General features: G+C 45.5%; 1 protein-coding gene across 1 annotated transcript in view; it reads right to left on the minus strand.

Moving 5' to 3' along the window:
- TNPO2 (transportin 2) overlaps positions 1-25,154 on the minus strand; it is a gene marked incomplete in the record, with an annotated part of 2,382,582 nt that overhangs the window by 1,711,121 nt on the left and 646,307 nt on the right. The window contains 1 exon segment of the mRNA XM_044084755.1: positions 14,269-14,421. Within this exon segment, the coding sequence (XP_043940690.1) occupies positions 14,269-14,421 (153 nt within the window).

The following is a 25,154-nucleotide window of genomic DNA, read 5'->3' on the forward strand; positions in this document are numbered from 1 at the left end:
ACATGAACATGGGGGGAATGCGTACATCAATTTCCCCTTCCAAGTTATCGAGAAGGCATCTGTTGCAAATCCCTTGAGGTCTGGTGTCCTAGTGCGGTAGCCAGGAAGTTGCCTGCTTATGGAGGAGGCGAATATGTATTTGGGGAACACCCCACCTGTGACCCATATTCAGGAAAATATCTCTTTGCAGCATCCATTCGTGGTTGTTTGAAATGGTCCTGCTTAGGTAAATCTGCCTGAGTTGTGCAAGGATGGAATGTAGGCTGCCTGAAGGGTGATCCCCTGAGAGGTAGCCAGTTCCCACTCCTGCAGAGCTAGTCTACATAGAAGGTAGGATTTTGTCCCTCCCTGATTGAGATACCACACGACTGTGGTTTCTCTGAATATCTTCAGAGGGCCCTGCTCTAAGTAGGGCTGGAAAGCCTGCAGAGCAAGGATGGCTCATTTCTGACGTTTATGTGATCTTGTGCGCACCTGTCCACAAACCTTGTACTTTCCTTTTTCCCCAGAGTTGCTCCCTAGCACAGATCTGAGGCATCTGTGTGCCTGCAGAGGGAATCCTGGGTTCTGGGCTACCTGAGCCACCTATCTCAGCTCCTGATGTAAACAGGGGGGCAAGGGACTCTATAGGGTGGGAGTGCTGGGTCCACACTAACTGGAGGTACCACTGTGTTTCCTCATGTACATCCTCGCTAGGGGCAACATGGGAAGGTAGCTGCCATGTAACCTAGAAGTTTCAAACAGTCTTGCAGTCAGTTCTGATTGCAGGGCAGCAAGAATGTGTTTAAGAGGGATAGCACCTTTTCTGCTGGAAGGCAGGCCTTCATGAGGTCTGTCCTGATGCTGCAACCCAGGAAGATAATATCCTGTGTGGGGTTGAGGTGGGATTTTGGGAAATTGTTAATGAACCCCAAAGACTGCAGGAGTACCAGAAGGTCTTAGGAGTGACTGAGAAGAGTTTCCTAGTCTTTGGCATGAATCAGGAGGTAATTTAGGTAAGGGAATAACTGGATTCCTTTTTCCCTGCAGTAGGCGATGACTGGAATCAGGCATTTTGTAACTATCCTGGGGGCAGTAGAAGGCCCAAAGGGCAAGGCACAGAACTGAAGGTGAGATGAGCCAGCAAGGAATCTCTGGTATTTCCTGAAAGCGGGCTTTATAGGTATGTGAAAGTAAGCATCCTTTATGTCTAGGGTTGCCATGAAACCCTTAGGAACGATGAGTGGAAAAGAGTAGGTAGGGTAAGTATCCTGAAAGTAGGAAGTAGGGGTTGAGGTGCAAGAGGTCTAGAATTGGCCTCCATAGTCCTTCCTTTCTGGGTACCAAAAAGATTCTGGAATAGAATCCTTTTCTTGACTGTGTAGGTACTGGTTCTATGGTGGCTTGTAGTAGCAGGATTTGCAAAACCTGATGGAGGAGTTGATTGGAAGGAGGCTGTGGTATACCCAAGTCTTTAAGGGGGTGATCCAGGACATGAAGTAGCCACCCTGTATGATGGACAGAACCCATTTGTCTGTGATGAGTGACCACGCAGGGAGACAGACAGACTGGTATGGAGGAGGGGTGCTGAAATTTTAGCAGGCAGTCAAAACACTACCTGCCCTATCAGGAAAGGAAGGCCTTTGGCTGGAAGACTAAGGTGGCCTAGGTTGAGGAGGCTATCTTCCTGGGGGTACTCTAGATCAGGGAGCTGCAGGCCTAGAGGATTTCCTGAAAAACTGTCTTTGCTGGGTAGTTCCTCTGGAACTTTGGAATAGGCGAGACTAGGATGCGTTTTAGGTCCTGTAATTCTTTTCCTTTCTGTTGCAAGGGCTTAGACAGGTCGGCTACTTCTGCACCAAAAAAAGATGAATGATCCAAAGGTGCGTCAATGAGTTTGGCCCTGATGTCATCTAGGAGAGGCTGAAGTTGCAGCCATGAGTACCTTCTTAGTATTGAAGCTGATGCAGTTGACCTGGCTGAGGCTTCAGCTGCATCACAACTGAGTGTCTATTCACTTCAGAGAAAAGTGCTATCAGTGAAGGCAAAGAAGCTTTGGCTGCACAGTCAGGGATGTCATCTAAATCCTTAGTGGCTTTGTCCAGCAAAGCTAGAGTATTTGGTCATACGAGTTTGGCAGTTGGTGGCTGACTGAAGGTAGCAGAGGTGCAGATTCTTTCCCAACCTCTTTAGTCTTGCTGTCCTTAGCAGGGAAGATAGAAGTGGTAGGAAGGAGCTTGGAGGCCCAATGCGTAGAGATGGACATAGTGGCAGGGTCAGCAAGAGGGCACCTGGAAAGAAATTTCTCTGTCTCAGGGACTTCAGAGTGTCTGCTCTACGTGGAGCTGGAAGTTGGGAATCTGGGTTAATGAAGCCAGAGGCAAGTGCATCCAGGAATGCTGGTTGAATAGGAGGAATGGCAAGAGGTCTGGAAGAGTCCATTTGAATAAGGTCATAAAACCTCTTTTGTACATTAGTCCTATCCAAGAATTGCCACTAAAAGTGGTCTTTCAATCTTAAACGTTTCCCCAAAGGTTATATCCTCTACAGGGGAGTCAGGTTCAAAAGAGCCCTCCTCAGGAAAGCCATATCTCAAGGGGGAGGAGATCTGGGGAGGAGTATGAAAGAGTCCTCAGAGGAATCAGACAATTCCTCTTCTTCAGGCTGATCGACCCTCCCTTCAGAGATGAGTGATCTGGGACTAAGGAGGGGAGGAGCAGTGGCAGAGGGTTCTGCAGAAGGCCTAAGGGCCATAAAGGTATTTAACCACTGGCTGAAGGCCTGCCAACTCGGCATGCTTTCAGAAGCCAGAGTAAGGTGTTTTGTTTTTCGCTTTTTCTTTAAAGAACACCCTGGTGTCTAGCTAGGGATAGGCCTTGGGTCAGGCATCCAGTTGGCAGAGGCAGTGTCCAAAGCGCCCAGAGTGAACGCTGGTTGCCCCAGCATCTAAGGAGGTGTCAGTAAATCCTCTGTGGACGTGTCGTCCGCTTGAGATTGTGCAGCTTCCTCAGAGGTACCCACTTCACACCGGTGGATGCCGGATCCTCAGCCAAGCTGACAGACTACAGACTGAGGTACAACAGAGAGGCGCAGCTGACTAAGTAGGCCATGAGGACTTGGCCCTCCTCCTAGGCAGTTCAGATGGGGTGGCGGCCTCCATTCCCAATGATAATTTTTCCAAGCGCTGATTCGTTAAAACAAATGAAAGGCCTGCAAACTGCGGTGTAAGGTCTTGGCGACAAACGATCGGCAAATGGCACAGTTCTCGGTCATGTTTCCTGCCTAGAGACACATTTGTCATGGGTGTCTGTGTGGAATCTGCCAACCGCACTTGCACTTACCAGATGACATTAACAGACTATATAAACAAGTAGGACTGAACAAATCCCCAAACAGGGTACTTGACTAATCAGATATCCACGAGAAGCAGGAGTACCTGGTGTACAACTGGCAGCTGAAAAGTTCAAAAGGGCTGGTGTGCAGACGTCACTTATGGCCAACATTCCTGCAGCCACGTCAGACAGAAGCACCTAGAGGGAATGAATCTTTGGAAACCTGGCCGGATGACTAAAAATAGTGAAAACAGTCCGAATGAAACTGGAGAAAGGGTAAACCCACAAGTAGAATACTGTAACACTGGAATAGGACATCTTGTAATACACAAACCCAAAAAAATCTATGGTTCAAAACCTCTACAGCTACTCCTTCAGCCCTAGCCTGGAACAAGCTACCCCTGGCCCAGACAATTCACTCATCCACATGAAGTCAAAAAAGCACTCAAAGAACACCTACTCTAAAGTGGACGTGTCACTACTTAAATCCCCCCCTTTAAACACCTACCCATCTCCTGACAAAACTCATGCTCATGAGTAAAAAATGTCTATAAACATCTGTCACCGCTCAAATCACTTGACACCCGTCCATCCCTACCACTCTAACCTCCCCCCAACTCCTCCACTCAACTTCACCACCTATTGCTCCCCCTTTTCTTCTAGAACAAACCTTCCTGTTCTTTCTCTCCTTGCATTGACACTAGACTGTGCATCACACATTTACCCCACTTGATGTGTTTAATACTCTACTACTGCCTAGCAAAATGCGCATGTGACCTTATGTAATAATTATATTAATTTGATGCGTTACTACCGTTATTTTGGGATTTTGTGCATTTAGCAAATGCTAGCTAGCCAATAGTTTTAACTTTGGATGATTCTTTTAGTTTCTAGTTCTTTTACATTTACATGGCGTTTACACCCTAAACTGAAGCCTTGTATATTTACTTAGTTTGTACTCTGGTCAGGAAATCACAATATCTTTAAATTTTCAATGCATGTTTCTATTGCAAACCTTGATTTATAATTGTGGAACTTTTCTCCCTGGACCTCAACTGAAACTGTTCTGGCTCAGTCGGACATTCACCAACAAATGTCAAATTCACACAAGGTGTTTAGTTCTACACTTTCTATTTGCCAGAACACTGGCCCCAAGTACAACACATGGGGAGAAACCTACCAAATGTCCCATCTTCGACTCACTGATCCAAATGAATAGCTTTCTATGTTTGCAGGTTTCTCTGCATTTTGTTCATGTTTAGAACAGGGCTGCCTTTCCCAGATTCCTGCAAGGCCCTAGTCACTTCCCGGAGTATTTTACTTCACATCGCTACATACCATGCTCTCAATTCTCCATTATTCCGTAAAATGTTCAGCATCTGTATTTTAAACTACAGCCCGATGAACCACCAAATGCCTCAGACATTCAAATGCACAGTAATTGCCATAACAGGGTCTTGTCAACTGTCAATACAACATCTACAAACAGTTTTAAGTTCTGCAAAGCTATGTCTACTTACAACACCTATATCAGACCAAACTGGGATGGTCAACAGCTCCAAGGACTGCTAAATTAACAATAGGCATCCCAAGTTGGTCCCTCTTCAGAAAAGGCTCCCACAATCCTTGGCACTCAATGCACCTACTCTAGCCCTTTACTCAACTTTGGCAATATTTCGGACAGTCATATAGCCAACACTGCTGAGACTGACTCGCCACCTAAATCAGGTGTAAAGGGCCATCACTTCCTTTCTTTATAGGAGAAAGGACCTTGAACACAAGGAAACCCACTCTGGCCGAATTTAGATTACATAAACCATAGGTCAACCACATCACATCCATCAATTTTTATACCTCACCTGTCAATCCAGTTGCCTTCAGTATTTAACATTTAACTAACCCAACTACTTACTTTAAAAGGAAAGCAGCTACCCTCTATGAACCTAGTCAACCTTAGCCTACCAAAACTGCCAATCTCTTGTTCCATTCCATATGTTCATGTTTTTATAAACATGTGTTGGTCACTCCACTGGCAGTCTATTTAACACTTGCAACGTCCCATTAGTAAAAGCAGCCTGATGTTTGTTTTGCTGTCAATCTCCCTTCCAAGGCCATGGGCACGTCAGTTCTAAAAATAAAACCTCTACACTGCCTTCAACATAAATCTATTGTTTGTATTTTCTTTTCTGCATCCTGTAACTGCCTTTCCCCTCTTCACAGTTCCCCCTTTTGACAGTAGCTCTCCAAGTCTGTTTCTTTTTCGGACCCATCTGCAAGTTTTCTACATTTAATCCCTCCTTTTGTGACCTCCTTTAACTTGCCTACCCCCATGCTCATTGACCCATATTCTGTACATTGTTCTCTAACCTGTGGGGAAACAAACAGGTTTCTCTAATGTATTCCTCAAATTCACGGCCCTTTTCCTCCCTATTTACATTGTCCTCTGTAAAGCAACAATAAAGCATTTACAATTTTTATAATTACCCTTACTTCTGTAACAGAAGCCTACCTTCTCATACTGTGATGGTTTCACTTAAAAAATGATTCTCTCACGTTTGAATAAAGCTTGCTGGAGTCGCCCAATTACTGACGTCTAGGCCAGGCAGTGCAGGTACTTTTTTTTTTTTTTTTAAATCAGTTCCCTCCCCCAAAGTGACATCGCCACAGCCGTCATCTGATTCTAACTAAAATAATAAGACCCACCCATTCTGTGATGTCATGGCTCCCTTGTCCTTCCCCCAGCCTGAGTGCTGTTCATTTTATTCAGTAGTAGTGTAGTAACACAGAAATTTGGTATGCATACTTGTACATTCTGCACGGCAAATGATGCTTAGGTGGTTTATCGCTTGCATACTTCTCTGTTGTATTTGCACCAGATACTGCTAGTGTGCAGTGTGGGAATAGAAAGATTAAAACATTACCCTGGTATCAGAGGTGGCAGTGCAACATATTCATAGTGGCTTAACATGAGTAGCTCTAAGCAAGCATCATGTGAAATCTGAACAAGCACCTAGAATTATTCAGTGCAGCTTCCACACCTCAAGTCTGAAAATGAATTCACATACTCACATGAACAGGAGTAGCTGCATATTGATGGCTAAAGGTGTATGGGCATGTCGGGTGGTTACACTGCAAAACTGGTATGTAATGGTGGAGATGCTTGGAAGGCATGAGCAAACACACCAGTATATTAAAGCCATAGCACCAATTGAACTGGAGGCTGGCAAATAGATTTAGTAAGGGATTTTGTCCATGCACAAATATTTCAACAGTGATTCATTGCAGTAGCATCCATTATCTGATTCAAGGTAAGTTAACCTTGATGTCCTTTATTTAAAAAAAAAATCAATAAAAAGTTTACTTTGTTATAAATGACTTCTGGACACAAGAAAAAGGAAGGGGAAAATATAGCAATGTGGTTTGTCTATGTACAAAGACAAATCCAGGGACACTGCAAAAGGTTTTTTTTGCAAACCAGCTAGTGGAGTAAAAACTTATGAAGGCAAACTGCATACCAACACACTTTGCACATGTAAATCTCAATTTTTAACAAGGTGGAAACATGAAGTGATACCTTAACACTTAAATTAATAAAGATCTAAACTGGTTAATAGTATAAATGTTTTATTCTTTGGCTCCTTGATGCAAGACTTTACTGGATGTGATTGCAGTCAAGTAAGGCCATGGCTATAGTGCAGCAAAAAAATGTCCCCTCTAACAAAGGAAATGCTAGAGCAAAGATTAAATTACATGAGTCAAGCACCTGCTGAGATCTGCCAAACGGAATTACCAGGTCAAATTACCCTCAGGACTGACAGCTAGGGAAGCCAAGTGTTATGGGGGAGGGGAGAAGTAAATAGACTGGAATTCATTGTCTCACAAATTAGTGCCATTTAAACTAAATTAGAAAAAAAGGCAGCAGTAAACAGCACTTTGAGTGTGTTCTGTGGCATTTGCACTGTTTAAGTAGTCATCCAGCAGCAGGGACTGTTACTTGCACTGTTCTATTTTACTCAGTACTTTGTACGCATGCAACATCTATGAAATAACAGGAACTTTAGGCAAACTGAGGCCTGCATGACTTAACATTTTTGAGCAAACAATGATTTCTGGGATACTGGATGGCAACCTGATTTATCCAAACCACGTCAATATGCCAGCCTCTAGGTGATCAGAGCCTGGAATTACATATAAAAATATTTAAAATCCTGTAAATAATCCCAGAGTGCTGTTAAAATGTAGGAAACATCATGCCATGATGTTTTAAACATGTTTGAGTCTGTGGGTGCAGTACTCCTTTAAGTGCATCATCTCTCATCCATACTAACCATAAGTGGGCATCAGAAAAAACATGAAACCCACCTCAACCCTCGTTATTCACTGCAATTCTTCAAAACTTACCTCTTACCTCTCCCCTGACTATATTTTGCTTGTACCAGAAAACATGCACCCCTACTCCAATCTATTAACTGGGCTTTCAATACATATGGACACAAATGGACCATCAGCTTCTCTGCCCCATGTACCCAGCCCTATACAAATGTCAAACACTTTAGTAAACCGCATCTGACATTCCAAACTTTCCTAAAACAAGCATTGGGTTGCAAACAGCTACAAGTTTTTTAGTAAGCGCCAACTTCAAACTTAGCTTTTATCACTGCGGCAACCATCAGGTTACAATTTTTCCCTCCAACTCAGTCAATCCTGTTAACTAGCACTGAGTTTTCGTTATGCTCTTGCATCCAAGTTATTCTCCAAAATAGCCATTACTGCTACCCTGAGCTTTTCAATATACATACAACCCCCTCTCCCCTCATCTGGTTTAATAAAGCCCACTGACATTCCAGTTAAAACTTTAATTCAGACAGAAGTCGACTTCAATCTGCTTCAGATTAATCTAACTTTCGACTTGCCAGTCCCTTTAAAAACTCCTGCTTAAATACAAACTCAAAGACTTCACTTCTGCTCATTTGATCTTGCTACAAAAGAAACAGTCAGATATGCTCTATTACAGCTTTGGCCATTTTTTTAGCAGGTGGCCTGAAGAGCACTCCTTAACCAATAGAATATCAAAGAAAGAAGTTATGTTTTACCGTAACGTTCCATCAGTATTGTCAGTCTTCACTAATCCTTAACTGTAGGCTCGGTTCAGAGCCTCAGAACCAACTCAGCAGTTATTCCAGCTCACGCCTTCCAAAGCGCTCAAGCTAAGCTCTACCCACAATGTTCCTCAAATTACCTCAGAGTATGCATACAAATGTGACAGTCAGATAAGAGGCCATATCTGTCCATATTTTGATGTCGATTTTTGGGAATAGTCAATCCACCATGAGTTCTAAAGGTACAGGGAAGGAAAGAGGGATTGTCAAGGATTGGTGAAAGACAGACGGAATGTTATGGTAAGACGTAACTATTTGATGTAGTCAAACTTCATGTAATCGTTAAATGTGGGTCAGCGTCTAGCTTCCAGAACCTTGGAAGGTCTCATGGAATATTCTTGAGAATCATCAAGCCGAATGATGCACGTCCTCTAGAGACCTGGTCCAGTTTATAATGATTAAAGGTACGAGGTGATGCCCATGATGCCATTGCACAAATATCTAAAGAGGCTCTGGTATGAAAAACTGCGGGTGCTGCTCTCGTTGAATGTGCTTTTAGAAGTCCTGGTGGGTGAAGACCCTTACTGTTGTAAACAAAGGTGATCCCGTCTTTAAGCCATTTAGTTTAACTTTAGAAACTGGACTCCCCAAAGAAACTGAAAAAGCAAGAGCTGGTCCAATTTTCTGATACCATTCGTTTTGTGAAGGTAGAAATGTAGTTCTCTACATCTATCAAATGCAAAAGATACTCCCCTTTATTGAAAATAAAAGACTGGAAGGTGTGAAGTCTGATATTTGACTCAAACCACCTTTGGTAGGAAGAAGGGATTTGTATGGAAGACCCTGTCCTTATGAAAAATTAAGTAGGGGGTTTGCAGGACAAAGCTTACATTTCCGATATTCTTCTGGCAGAAGTGATAGCTATTAAAAATAAGATTTTCCAGGACAAAAACTTTAAGTCACAACTTGCTGAAGGTTCAAATGGGGGAGAAAGAGACCGAAGTACCACATTAAAATCCCAAGGTACAGAGGATTCTTTATACGGAGGCCGGAGCATAAAGATTACTTTTAAAAAGGCTTTACAAGTGTGAAATGATGAACCACTGAAACAAACATGGAAGTTAGACATTGCAGCAAGATGCATCCTAATAGAAGCTGATGCACCTGTCTCAGAGTAAAGCTAAAGTGCAAAACGTTTTCTACAGGTGCTGAATATGGGTAAAGATCATCTAGCAACCATTTAGTAAACTTTCGCCACTTACTATACAATTTTCTAATTGAAGGTTTGTGGTGGGCCAGAACAATGCAATGGACCAGGAAATAGGGAAGGATGCCTGGCAATTATAAGATCTGAATAAGCCATGCAGTGAGCCTGAGATGTTATAAATATGAATGAACCAGTCCCTCCGGGTTGAACAGGTCTGGAGCTGGGTCCAATAACCAGGGTTTCCTAAACAGATTAAGTCATAGGAAGGGAAACCAGACCAGTCGAGGCCAAAATGGGGCAATGAGGAATACTGTGTTCTTCAAAACTGTTAACTCTTTAGAAACTGACATATTAGAGGAATCGGAGGAAAAGCATACAATACACTGGAAAACCAATCATGAAGGACAGACTCTCTGGGTGACTGCCCAGTGGGGTATTATGGCAAAGGAATTGCTGCACTTGTTCAGAGGGAACGTGAACAGGTCGCAACAAGGCTGGCCCCAGTAGCAGAATCTTTTCCAACACCACTGGACTGAGCTCACTCGTGAGGCATAAGGATGGTTTCTGCTCAATCTGTCCACAATCATGTTGAAGCTCCCCAGAATGGGCATTGCTACAAGTGGAAGATATTGCCCATTGCCATACTCTAAGCACTTCAACAAACGGGGTAAGATTTGGACTTCCCTTGCTTGAAAGGGCCTTCCGATCTCTCACATCTGGCTATTCTAACTCCGGGGCCAAACAAGGATGCTCCTTCAAATAGAGCACTGACGAAAGACTTAAATGGCTCCAACAAAATCACACAAGTGCATTCAGGTGAATCTCCTGACTGTGATGTCTGAACCAGTGGTTCTTAACATCCCTTCAGCAGCATGAATTAACTTCATGGACAAATTGGAGATGGACTCGAGAGTGACGAGCTGAGAAGTCATTTTGTATTTAACTCCTTCAGCTACTATTCCTGAAAAATTAGCTGAAAGCTCTTTAATAAGATCTCTCTGAAGCCTGGTAACATGTGCCATACAGTTATAGGACCTGAGAGCGCAAGGTCAATGAAGTGTACATAAACTTCCCAAACCTTTCCACTGTACCAGACTAAGGATGGGAAGGACTTTAGTCCGCAAGTCCTTTCTTGGTGGCGGACGCAACCACAACGTCCACAGGAATACCTTTGGCCCAGTGTTCATCTTTAACGACAGAGAATATGGTTAGGTCACTTTGGGATAGTCTCGATAGGTAACTTCCAAACCCACTGAGCGATCAACTTAAGGGAGTCAACGGGTGAAGAGATCCAAAAGGGCTGGACACGAAAACTCTGTAAGTATACACAGATTCTTCTGAGGAAGGCTGTAGGGTAATCCAGCCACCCCCCTGCTTAAGAATTCCAAGGATGTCTCCAAAGGAAAACCTCATCAAAATCCGCATCTTCTGTGAAGGACTCTTCAGAGGAGTCCAAGTGCTTCCTCATGCATGTTCTTTGAAGTTACTTTTTTGGTGGAGTGATCCAGAGAGGTATCAAAGGATGACAACCAATGCGGTTTGATCCCGAGACTTGTGCCCTCTGTCCCAGGGCAGAAACTGTAAGCTAATGGGAATGGACAAGATGTTTGGGCAGATAGGGAAGGCAAACTGTTTGCCCACAATGGACAAGGCCCCTCTCCATAGCCTGGAAGGCAGGTCCCCCCTGTAGAGAGATGGGAGCACAGAACCAAGACACTCCTAAAGAACCGTGGTCCCACCCTACACCAAGGGGGCTGCCTCCTTAGCAAAAGCCAGGGTCAAGCTTACATATGCCAAAGCACAGAGGCATGAAGGGCTGCAAAAGCATCTAAAATTGAACCCTGCCCCTCAGAAATGTCAATGAAGCCCTGACCCCAAGGAGGTCTCTGGTTCCAACACCCCAAGTTCCTCCAGTTTAACTATCAGTGTCTGAGAAGGAGCTCAGACCGGCACCTAAACAGTCAATGCTGGGAAGGTAGGTAACCAGGGGCTCCAAAATGTCAGCTGGAGTCAAAGGAGGATTAGGTAGAGGTGTGGAAAAAGGCAAGGTTCCAGAGCCAACAATGCCAGGAGCCATGGAATGAGGCAATCCCCTCGCTGATCCACCAGTCTCTTATCAGCACTGGACAAACTCCTTGTGGACCACACAGAGGATACCAATGGAGATCTTGGTGACCATCTCTCCAAGAAGGGACTGGGAAGGAAGCTCCACAAAGGGATCTCCTAAAGGGGAGAAAGTTATACATGGTAAAATTATAAAAGTGCTTTGGTTCAGAGTGGACAGTTGGTACCAAAGAGGGTGTTGTCTGCACAGATATTGGTGCAGAGAGCATAGATGTCAACGAGGTAGACGGCCGGTGGCACCGATGACAGATTACCTTGGCACACTGGTGTTGAGGAAGCTGTCGGCACCGTGGGGGATTTGGCCATTTTAGGTAGTGGTTCCATGGAGCATGTCGGAACACTGACGTCCGTTTAGAAGAGGAAAATGAACTAGTTTCTGTGTTTGGATCAGATAGGGCCTCTTTAAAGTCCGACTTAAGGCCTATGAAGATAAGTTTTTGCAATCTATTACAATTCTGGAACTAAACCAGTGACAAATCACGGTCTTCTTGCAGATGGACCACACAGAGCTAATACAGTGTGCCCAACCAAATTATGCATTTTTCTATTATTTTTGGCATCTCTAAGCCAGGAGGTGCCTTTAGAGGGTTTGTCGGCCATAAACAAAGGCCACCATACACACACATACTGTGGTAGTATAAGAGGAGAAAAACATTTTTTGGTAAATAAAGGGAAAGAGGCAGAGAAGAGGGAATACCAACAATGGTATAACAAATTACCCGAAGGTAAAAGAAAGCACCAACGATGGCACTTGGGGAAAGTCTACCAAATTGTAAAAGGGATAGAAAATGCACTAACGCACACAAAGATCTAAAATAGAAGTGGGGTAGTATAAATAAAATATAGAAAAGTTAAGGGAAAACTTAGTTTTTAATAAGCTAATGCGAGAGAGATCAGAGAGAACCATGTCTGGCACTACGAAGCGGCAAACAAAACCGGACGTAATTTGGTGAGGAGCATTGTGGGTAGAGCTCAGCTCGAGAGTTTTGAAAGGCGTGAGCTGGAACAGCAGAGTCTGTTCCAAGGCTAGGAACAGAGCCCACAGTCAAGGATTACGTGAAGATTGACATATGTATTGTTTTGGTGAAATACAACTGTAGATGCTAGCATTGCAAAAATTATGTTAGAAACTTCCTGCCATGTTGGAGAATAAGGATGGCCCAAATACCAGAGAATTTTACTACCTTACAGCCAGCAGATACCCTCTCTAGCAGTCAGTGGTATGAAAGGCAGCAGACATAAAAATCCAAATGTTCAAGAGGGAGCACAACCCAGCCCAGTGACAACTGTGACCCTAGTCCAGCTCCAGCCTTTCTGGATCCTGTGGAGCAATCTGGGTGGAAATAGCAGGGGATCCAATCAGCCTCTGTCAGAAACCTGACTGCCGTATGCACTTAAGTTTGGGTTTGGCTACACTAGACAGCAATGCCTCAGGAAGCAGGTGGGCATGACCTCAATACAATTTACAGGGATTGAAGTGACAGCCTCTACGGAGTCAGAGGTAGGCAACTGCAGAGATGCCTGTCCTGAAGGCTGTTAAAATGCCTCCATATTGCAGGCATGCTTGGACCAAGTAGGCACAAAAGAATGCAAAGAATCAGACATCACATGCTGCTTATACTAGAAACTTAAGTGACTGTTTAAAGATACTGAGCTTACATATGAACACTGCTAGATATTTTATTCAGATGAGCTAGAACCATCATCTAGTCTTAACACTCAAGTATAAGCTATGAGCAGATGTCAAATCTGGGAATGTCATGACCAAGACCCAAGCAACAGAAGTACTTGTGTTTAGAAAGTCTCTTGCAAGCACACCTGATTGGCATCCCCAAGACCCCATTTAAAAATATCAAACCCCAAAGCTGAAGTGGTCCAGACCTCTAAAGTACAAAAAAGAATCAATGTCAAGGAAAGTATCCATAAATTTCTCAGACGGGGTGCTTATCCGACTTTTCTATCAGTTGTAGCCTAGTCCAATGGACTTGTGAATGTCTGATTCAACTTGGATGGCAAGATCAGACTGAAGACACCTTATATGTTTCACCTTTACACCAGTACATGCAAGGTCAGTTGTAAGGAGTTGGGCTCAAAACTAGCAAACCCTAAACTTCACCTAGTGCCAAGACTGCTAACCATAACCGCAGCAGCAACTTCTGCCAACATCCTGGGAAGGACAATTCCTGTTATTAGCATCTTTTGGCTGACATTAGGATGAGTGCCCATCCAAACTGATTATAAATTTAGTCACAACATTAATACTTAGTGGATGGAGTTCAGTACATTCAGAGCTACTAAGCTGAACTTCCAGAGTTAAAGATGCAAATGTTGTAAGAACACAGAACTAGTGCAGAGACAGAAAAATGCCCACCATACAACATACAGGACAGCAAGATGCCATTGCAATCCTATTTTACACTAAAATAAACGCTCAAACATTCACTACAGCAGTGAATACAACTTAAATACAGAAAAATCCACCCATCACATGGTGCTACAGCAACTTAAACTGCGATAATTAACTTACCTTCTGCAATGGCTCCCAAGACAAGTATGCCAGATTCTTTAATTACCCACTCCTGATGGAACAGAAGCCCTTTCAGAAGTGGAAGGAGATGAGGCAAAAGGTCTTCCCTAAACACATTTGCCAGAACATCAAGTGCAGCAGCAGAACATTTTCCTAAAAAATACAAAACAAAGCATTAGGGAAATTGCAACCACTACACTCCATATTCTTAAAGTTGCACTGAAAATTACTAATCTTTAGTCTGCAGTTCATCAAGCAGCTTTCAAAATTAAGCAAAAAGTACAACCTATTCACTGAAACAGGTCTTGATGGGATTCCTCAAAAACAAAAAAGTAAACAACTTAGTTGCACACAAACTGCAACTGAAAAAACTGGCAAATATTGCCCAACTTTTGTATGGGCAATGAATGCACACAAAACAGCTGTTAACTTAAGAAAACCAGCATACATTTCTTGGAGGTGAACAAAACTGAATCTACAAAAAAAAAAGTTATGTACTCACCATAACGTTCCATCTGAGTAGTTGTACTTCATTTGTCTTCAACCTGTGGGTTATGGATCCATATCGGATCCGAGACTGCAACTTTTACTAGCATCTGCTCCAAGCTCCAAACTCCTCCCCCTTACCTATAACACACCTCCACTGCCTTCCATTCCCAGAAAGAGTTTGCTGAACCTTATACTGATCACCAGACTTGAAAAATTTTCTTGTGACCTATACTGCAGCCCGTAGGCTGATCATATGCCAAGGTCCAGGGGAAGGAGGGAGGGATGGTTGAAGACAAATTAAGTACAACTAGTCAGATGGAACGTTATGTTGAGTACATAACTTTTATCTGAAGTAGTTGACATCATTTGGTCTTCAATCTATGGGACAGAGTCCCCAGCTACTAAACTCCTGGGAGGCCCTCCTGGAAGGATATTCCGGAGCACCACGGAACCAAAGGATGCTCTCCTTCTGGAAGTCAAATCCAATTTGTAATGAAAAATAAACGTACGAGATGAGGACCAAGTAGCTGCAGAACAAATATCATCCAAAGACACTAGACCAAAAAGCCACAGACGTAGCCATGGACCTAGTGTAATTGGTATATCGCTGGATTGCTATTGCGTTAATTGTATTTGGTATACTGCTAGATTGCTATTGCGCTGCCATTTCTTATTCAGTTTGGAACAAGCTTTCACCTGACCTGGAGGAGACATGCCTCTGGCCTTACAGACCTGCAGGACGCATGAAGAAATGAATCTAGCAATAGTGACCTTGATGATGTTACCCCAAAAAGGGGTTTATAGAAGGATACAAACAATTTATCACATTTACGTAAATTTTTTGGCCTGTATATATATATATATAGAATCATAACTGTCTATGAACATCCAACATGTGGAGTTTGCATTCCATCTTATTAGTAAAATAAGAAAAAACAGGCAAATTGGTCTGATATTGACTGGTGATGCCTCCTTAGGAAGAAAGGATGGATTGGTTCAAAGGGAAACCATCTTTGTGAAAAAAAATCATGTAAGGAACCTTGGACAGGACCTGTAATTATGAAACCCTTTTGGCAGAGGTAATAACCACCAGAAAAGCTGTTTTCCAAGATAAAAATTTCAGACCTGCAGTTGCGGCAGACTCAAAAGGCAGAGTGACCAAAGCTTGAAGAACCATAGTAAGGTCCCATGGGGAAAAGGATCTTTGACCGGGGGACGTAACAAAAAGGTGCCTTTAATAAAGGCTTTACAGTTTGGAAGAGGCTAGAGAAAATTCTCGTACACATGAAAATGAGAGATAGCAGTCAACTGAATCTTGAAAGAAGAACAAGCTCAGTGCTGAAAAATATCAGCTAGAAAATCAAGAAAATCGGAAATAAGAGCAGTGAAAGGGTCTAAACTCCTTTGAGAGGCCCAAAAGGAAAAACATTTCCACTTGCTGTGATAAACCTTCCAGGTCGAAGTCTTATGAGCAGCCACCAAAATATATCTGAGGATAGTCCTGGAGTCCTAGCAATCACAGGAACTGGAGCAGCCAAGCTGTGAGCTTCAGACTGTCCAGATTCGGATGAGGCACCCCAGAAGGGTGTGAAATTAGAAACTGAAAGGGATCTAGGATCCAAGGCGGAGCCAGAAGATGAGAACAAAGGAAGGGAAACCATACCTTGTGAGGCCAGAATTGGGCAATGAAGATCACTTTGCACCCCAGTCGACGAGCTTTCTGTAGAAACCTCAGAATAAAAGGTACTGGCAGGTAAGCATACAGAAGACCAGGAGGCCAAGCATGAACTAGATAGGCTCTGGGGGACTACCCCAGCTGGGGGTTCAGAGCAAAAAACTTACCGCACTTGGCATTGTAAGGATGTGCGAAGAGATAGCAGCAAGGTTGACCACACTCACTGAAGATTTGTTCCACTACCGATAGATTCAGAGGCCACTCAAGGCATCAGAATGGTCTGACAGCATGTCTGCTAGGATGTTGGACCATCCCGGAATGTGCGTTGCGATGAGAAAGCGACCGGTGGAGATAGCCCATTCCCACACTCATGATCTCGTGACAAAAGGGGGTAAGATCTGGTCCCTCCCCACTGGATATACCAGACCACTGACATGTCTGACTGAATAGCAATTGATCCCAAAGGAAGAAAGGCATGAAGGGCCTGCAACTCTAGGACCGCCCTCATCTCCAGGACATTTATGTGCAAGCTGGTCTCTGTGGGGGACCACAGGCCTTAGACTGTCCAGCCCGAACAATGCTCTCCCACTCAAGTTGGAAGGCATCTGTGGTCACTGTGGCTTGGGCCAGGGCAGGAACAAAGGATCATCCCTCCAAAATGTCCAGAGATTCATCATATGAGGGACGACCAATAGACTCGCCTGAGTTGAATGGGATATGTCAATGGCAGTTCCAACAAGGACCATTGTACAAGAGTCCACTGTAGAATTCTCATGTAAATGGGCACAGAGGAGAAGAGTTATGGTCGCCGCCATCGAGCCTAAGGCCCTCAACACAGATTCTGCCGTTGGGAGATGAGTGGTAGAAGACAGCCATGCATCCTCAGGTTTTGAACTCTATCCGAGGTTAAGAAGATTTTGCACTGAAGAGCATCTATTTTGGCACCAATGTAGTCCATCACCTGCACAGGATCTAGGAGAGATTTGGATGCGTTCATTATGATTCCCAAACGCAGGGCAAGAGTCAGGAAATAATCCCAGGTTTGGGAGTAGCAGCACCTGATGGGAGCAGTGAGGAGCCAAATCATCCAGGTATGGATAAACCAGAATCTCCTAAGGCCTCAGGTGAGCCACTACCACCACTTTGTTAAACACCCTGGGGGCTGTGGTGAGACCAAAGTGTAGGGCTCGAAATTGGTAACGATTGACTTCTAGCCGGAAGCGGATGAACCTCCTGGAGCTTCTGTGCATTTTTACATAACAGTAAGCATCCTAGAGGTCCAACGAGCACATCCAGTCGCTCTCTTGCAGGTACGGCAAGACGGACTAAAGTGACCATCTGGAACTTCTCTTTGGCAACTGGCAGGTTCAGGGTAGAGAGATCCAGAATGGGCCTCAAGTCTCCCATTTTCTTTGGCACCAAAAAACCTGGAGTAGAAGCCCAATCCGGACTGATCTGGGCGGACTGTTTCGATGGCTCGATTTTCTAGCAGCTTGGAAAATTCACGTGCTGCGTCTCCCTTTGAGTGGGGTGGTACGTCCGGGAGGTGTCTGGGAGATTTGGAGGAACCCACGAAGGGGATAGGAGTATCCTCTGGATATGATCTGACACACCCAGCGGTCCCTGTTATTGACCGTCATGCCGCTAGGTGCAAGGAAAATAGTCCCCCAACTGCCTCCAGAGTAAAGCAGTCTGGCAACCCCCTCAGGGTTGCTGCCCAGGTCTGTCAGAAAAAGGTGAGACCCAAAATTATCCTGCCCCCCCTTCTGCCTCTGAGCCGGCGTCCATCCTGCCCCCCCTTCTGCCTCTGAGCCGGCGTCCATCCTGCCCCCCCTTCTACCTCTGAGCCGGCGTCCATCCTGCCCCCCTCTGCCTCTGAGCCAAGGCCCATCCTGCCCCCTTCTGCCTCTGAGCCGGCCCATCCTGCCCCCTTCTGCTTCTGAGCCGGCCCATCCTGCCCCCTTCTGCCTCTGAGCGGCGTCCATCCTGCCCCCTTCTGCCTCTGAGCAGGCGTCCATCCTGCCCCCCTCTGCCTCTGAGCCGGCGTCCATCCTGCCCCCTTCTGCCTCTGAGCCGGCGTCCATCCTGCCCCCCTCTGCCTCTGAGCCGGCGTCCCTCCTGCCCCCTCTGCCTCTGAGCCGCGTCCATCCTGCCCCTCTGCCTCTGAGCCGGCGTCCATCCTGCCCCCCTCTGCCTCTGAGCCGGCGTCCATCCTGCCCCCCTCTGCCTCTGAGCCGGCGTCCATCCTGCCCCCCTCTGCCTCTGAGCCGGCGTCCATCCTGCCCCCCTCTGCCTCTGAGCCAAGGCGTCCATCCTGTCCCCTCTGCCTCTGAGCCGGCGTCCATCCTGTCCCCCTCTGCCTCTGAGCCGGCGTCCATCCTGTCCCCCTCTGCCTCTGAGCCGGCGTCCATCCTGTCCCCCTCTGCCTCTGAGCCGGCGTCCATCCTGTCCCCCTCTGCCTCTGAGCCGGCGTCCATCCTGTCCCCCTCTGCCTCCGGGGAAGAGCCCAGAGTGTCCCGGGAATACTGTGACTTTCGGAAAGTACAGTTGTGTACACTTACCATAAATGTACATGTTAGAGTGTATTCACTGTTTCAGTCATTACATTTGGGTTAGCTGCTTGCTGGTAGCCCTCAGCCGGCCTGATTATCAAAGTCTTGGGTCCTGCCATCAGTTGCGGTCTCTTCTGCCATGACGTCAGGTAGTCAGGGGTGTAAAGCATGCAGCCGATGCTATTATATCAGTTTTTCTTGCCCCAGATGTCCGGTGCCCCCATAATGGGAAGAAATTACATACAAGGTTACACCTCTAGCAAAAAGCAAACACACCAGAAAGCTTAAACACAGTAAAGGAGAGCTACAGCCAATAGAAGTCAGGGGGGCTTGAGGGAGGGTAACCAGGACTGCAACTGTGAATACACTAACATCTACACTTATGGTAAGTGTACACAACTGTACCATGTTCTTCGTGTCTCACTGTTGCAGTCATTACTTTTGGGTAGATTCCAAAGCTAAGGAAAAGAGGAGGCAATTAGAGAGCATTAGGACCAGCTATTAGGCCCTACAGGACTGCAATGGCAAAACCAGCCTCTGGATTTTGAAATAATTGGCAAGTGGTAACAGTTGGTGAAAGTATGTACAGTAATGCTTGGTGAAGGTATGTACAGAACTCCAGGTAGCAGCTTCTAGGATGTCCCTGGTAGGAACACTTCTGAGAAAGGCTGTAGAATTATATCAGCCCTGGTGGAATGTGATCTTATCCCCTGTGGGGTAAGGTTTCCCATGGCACTTAAAGCAAAATGAATGCAATAGCCTATCCACTTAGAAATGGTTTACTTTGAAATGGCCTTCCCCTCTGCCCCTGCAGCAAAGGCAACTAGCAGTTGTTCCGTTTTCCAGAGAGGCTTGGTCCTGTCTAAATAAAATCGAAGGTGTCTGTGCACGTCCAAAGATTGCAGAATTCATTCTCCTTTGATCTGTGGGTTAGAAAAGAAGGTTGGCAAATTAATGGACTGATTGAGGGCAACACTGGATACCACCTTGGGCATAAAGGGTTGGCCCTGAGGGACACCCTGTCTGCATGGAAGATGATGAAGGGCTCCACTGCCATGAGGACCTGTAATTCAGACACTTCTGCTGAAGTGATGGCTAGAAGGAAGGCTGTTTTCCAAGAAAGGAATTTCAACTCTGCAGCTGCCTCAAAAGGAGGCAGAGTGAGCTATTCCAATACGTTAAGGTCCTAGGCTGGAGTAGGGACTCTCCTGGGTGGTCTTAATTTTTGGCCCCTCTGACAAATTGTTTCAGCAGGAGGTGAGAGAAGAGGGTAGGCTCCGTATTATGTGCTGAAATGGCTGAGGCATGAATTTTAATAGAAAAAAGGAAAGGCCCTTGTGAAGCAACTCGGTTAAGTGTTGAAGAATATGCAGTAAGTTGGGCACTGTGCCCATCCCCCAAGTTTGGCACCAGGAACAGTATCTTTTCCACTTTTCAGCATAGGAATTTCGAGTACTAGGCCTCCTTGCCTCCAGGATGACATCCAGCACTTGCTTATTGAGGAATGGTATTGGAGAGCTCAGATAATTAGCCAGGCTGCAAGGTTCAGAGTTTGAAGCTGGGGGTGCAGAATCTGGCCCTCCTGCTGGGACAGCAGGGAAGGGGTCTGAGGCAGGTGCCATAGTTCCAGCAGTGGGTACCAGTGTTGGCATGGCCAGTCTGGTGAAAGGAGTACTGTCCTTGGTTTGTCCTGTTTGATCTTTAGTACAACTTTCGAGAGAAGCAGAGTGAGAAAGGCATAAACAGAGGCTTTCCCAGGAGGACAGGGCATCCACTTTCCAAGCTTGTCTGGGGGGAGTCCTTGTGCAGAATTTGTCCAATTGGTAGTTCTGAGGGGAGGCAAACAGGTCTATTTCTGGGCTCCCCATTTGTTTCTCAACATGTTGAATATCTTTGGTTCCAGTTTCCACTCGTGCGGATCCACGAGATTTCTGCTTAGGTCTGCCAGTGAATTTAGCTTGCCTGGCAGGAATTGAGCTTGTAGGTGCACTTGGTAGCTCAGGGCTGTGTTCCACAGAGCCATGGCTAGTCTGCAGAGAGGATATGAGTGGGTTCCCCCTGCTTGTTTATGTACCACATAACAGTGGTGTTGTGTCTTTACCAATAATTGTCCTGGAAGAATACGGTCCTTGAAGGCTGTCACAGAATTCTGTACAGCTAACATTTTTTTGATTGATAAGCAGGTGCATTTGAGACTGGTTCCATTTGCCCTGAATGCACTGCCCTGCCAAGTGAGTCCCCTATGTATAGTCTGATGCATCTGTTAGGATTTGGCCGGCAGGGGTAGAGTGAATGCCAGTCCACTGCCCACCAAAAGAACACTGTCTTTATACAAGGAATGATGGGAATCACTGTTTCCAGGTCCTGAGAATGTTGACACCATAGGCTTTTTAGATACCATTGTAGTTTCCTCATATGCAGTCTTGCATATGGAATTTGTAAGACGCAAGAGGCCATGAACCCCAGGGCTTGCAGTATTTTCCTTGCAGATAGCTGGGTCTTTGCAGCCAGTAGTTTGAAGTAGGCTGTCAAACTTATTTCTCTGGCATGAGGTAGGCAATCTGGGAAGTTGTGTTCAAGCTTGCTCCCAGGAATACAATTTGTTGGCAGGGTATTAGGTGAGATTTCTTTTCGTTTATGGTGTACCCCAGTGAGGTTAGCAGTTTCATTACAAATGCCAGATAGTTTAATAGTATGCCCTGGCTTCCTACCCGAATTAGACAATCATCCAGGTTTGGGCATATTTTAATATTTCTTTGCCTGCAGAATGCAATGACTGGAGCTAGGCACTTTGTGAATACCCTGGGTGCAGTAAATAAGCCAAAGGGCAGTGTAGAGAACTGATAGTGCATGTAGCCTGCTCAAGCGTAGGTATTTTCTGCAAGATTCCCTTGTTGGATGTGCAGGTAAGCTTCCTTTAAGTCTGTCACCAACCAGGCGTTTTTGCCTAACATGGGAAGCAGCTGATGAAGAGGAAGCATTTTGAATTTTGGGATTACCAAAAAGGTGTTTAGGACCCCAGGAGTTGTCTTTTCTGGGTACCAGCAAAGGTCTCGAGTAAAAACCTCATCCACATTCTTCTGTTGGGACAGGGTGAACAGCCCTGATACTTAGGAGAGAGAGAACCTCCTGTTGAGCCTCTGCCCACTGATTTGAGGGTAGCTCTGGCCAACCATTTGGGGTTGGGTAAGGTGTGGAAGTGGAATCTGTATCCTTGGGAAACTATATTTAAAACCCATTTGTCTTGGGTAATGAGTTCCCAGTTTTTTGCATGCAGGGTAATCTTTTCCCCCTAAAGGAGCAGTCAGTTGAGCAGGGCTTTGAAAGTTTAAGGTTAAGTTACTGAGACAGTTTACCATAGGGGGTGTCTTACTACTTCCAGCATTGAAGTGGGAGCCCCCCACTGCTTAGGCCTGAGAGTACCTTGAGACTGCAGCCTAGGTGGTCTGCTGTTCCTGGGTTCGGACTGAAGGCCTGGACGAGACAGGAAAGGACCAATTCTTAGGCCAATGCCTACTAAACCTGGGAGGCTGTACTTGCAGGAAATATTTAGCAGTTTGCATAGATGTAGCTTTTCCCTCCATCTTTTTAAGTACTTTTGCCTTGGTTTAAGGGAGCATCCAGTAATTCAGCTTTAACATGATCTGGCACACTTTGCTCCTTAAGCCAAGCATGCCTTCTAAGAACAGACCCAGTGACAGCAGCTCTGCAAGATGCCTCTAAGGAGACAAAACCACATTGCAAAGTATGTTTACCAACTTGTTCAGCAGAATGCATTAAATCATGTAATTCTTTATTTTCAGCAGAGTCAGGAATCAATATCATTTTCTGCTTAAGTAATCCAACAACATGCTGCTACTTTAAGCATATGAAACTGGCAGTTTAAGGCCCTAATGGCCAAAGTAGCAGAAGTGTATACCTTCTTACCCCACCTGTTCAGGGCCCTGGAATCTCTATCAGAGGGGGTAGGGTTTTTGGCAGTAGTAGCCTTAATGCCTTTGGGTCGCTGTGAAATGGTCTCTGGGTCTGCAGTAAGATTCGTAGAGAGGAACTTGTGAGAGTCGGGTACTCTAATACCAGTCAGGTTTCCTGGAAGCTGGAGGTAAAGTGTCTGGGGCCAGGCTAGATTCCAAGAAGGCACCTACAATGTCCAGTGCAGGAGGGATAGCTAAAAGACTTTTTGACGTAGGAGTAAGAATTCCCTAAACCTCTTTTTGGATTCAGAGTAATCCTGGCTTTCCCAGAGGAAATGCTCCCTAAGAGTGTGCACAGTTTCACAAAAAGAGAAATCTTTTGGAGGGGAAAGCAGAGGGTATGGAGTCCTCTGCATCAGAATCCTCATAGGCAGAAAAGGGCAAATCAAGGTCATCAGAAGAAAAATTTCAGAATCCTGATCAGAAGAATCAGAAGGAAAATCAGCTCAGTCTCAGAGGGAGAAGGCTGGCTCCCCCTAGAGTAATAAGGTCTTCAGTCATTGTTTTTAGGCATATGAGCCTGACCATGCGGTTTGAACGTTGGATTTCTAGGCATGGATCAAGTTTTAGGCCTTGAAAAAGATGGCGTTAGTTTGATATGTACGTCAGTAGGCCTGAATACACCCTCAGAAGCCGGTGCCTGCACAGCAGCTCCGGACCCATCCAAGGTAGACACATCCGCAGGTTCCATAGTCGAAGCATCTCGCGGCATACCAGACTCCAAATGGGTCTCAGTAGAGGCCTGCGAATCTGAAGTAGCAGGTATCAGGGGCTGCGAAAGTGCCTCACTGAGTACCGGCAAACTGGCGACTAGCTTAACAGAAGAGTCAGCGGCAGGTTTGGACTTATGCAGCCTCTGTCTTATTTTCGGAATGTCAGTAGTCTGACAGCTTACCGAAGCCATTTCTAGATAATTAAACAGAGTTCTGAAATAGTTTGATGCAAAAATTAACAGAATAGTTTGAGGATTGAATAAGGCACAAAAAAGACAGCGAGGAATGTTGTGGTCTGGGCCTAAGCAAGGAATGTACTATGAATGAAAACCTTTGAGGTATTTATTTTCCACAGGTAATACAATTGTTAACTTTTACTGACATCGGTTTAGAGCAGGAAAAAGGATCCCCAACAGGGTACATAGCTTTTTTTGAAGACTTCTGTTCTGAAACTCGAAAACGAACATTTCAGGAGTCAGCCGGCCGGCCCTTGCGAACTGCTTCTGCTTCAGGCTCCGCACGGCAAGAAAGACTGATGTAATGGCGTCGGCTGCATGCTTTATACTCCTACCTGACCATGGAAGAGACAGCAACAGACACAGGACCCAAGACTTTAATCAGGCCGGCTGAGGGCTACCTGCAAGCAAATGACCCAAATGTAATGACTACAACAGTGAAACATGAACATCCACATCTTTTGCCCTCTCTGATTCTGGGAAAAGGACCTTTGAGGGTTCGAGAAGCGGATCTCGACAGCAGTTTCTTCCCATCCTTCTCCCTCTGGACTAATGTCTGACAATCTTAGAGCGTAGAGTCATCATAAGGGGCATTGGAAAAGGACGCCTTGAAGTGTTCTGAAAATTGACAACCTGAGCCAAGTGTTACGCTTCATGGACACGTCAGAACCAGCAGCCCTAGCCACTCCTGTAGCACGTGAAAGGAGTTGCATGGAAGTGTTAGGGACTGCTTTTAAAGTGGCCATCCTCGTGGAGAACGAAGCCTTGTCCTCCTGCAACATGGACTTGCAGGGAGACTCCTCCAGCTCCTTTACCAGGTGGCGCTGAAGTCTGGTGAAATGGGCCAGGTAGTTGGGTGCACTAATAGAAAAGGTAGCCCAAGTGTAAACCTGCTTCCCTAGGCTTTCCATCATCTGCAACTCTCGGTCAGGGGGATGGACTGAGGAACCCTCCTGAGCAAGTTCCTTCTTAGTGGCTGCTACCACTATAGCGTCTACAGGGGAGCCCTTGTTCCATGCTGGTCTATGGGAAGGGGGAGCTTAAAATCTTTTTGGGATAGGTTCCATGATGTCCATTTCCTTCCATGCCCACGAGGTGACCAGATCCACAGGAGGGGACACCCAGGAAGTAGAAGGGCCCGTACCGAAAGCCTCCAGGAACATTGACTCATCGGAAGGTTTGGGGGCAGACCAATCTCCCCAACGGCATAGGATTTCCATGATGACTCCAAAGGATACATTCTCTGG

The sequence above is a fragment of the Protopterus annectens genome, chromosome 9.part0 (genome assembly GCF_019279795.1).
Source record: "Protopterus annectens isolate FY-2018-M chromosome 9.part0, PAN1.0, whole genome shotgun sequence".
Lineage (NCBI taxonomy): Eukaryota > Metazoa > Chordata > Ceratodontiformes > Protopteridae > Protopterus > Protopterus annectens.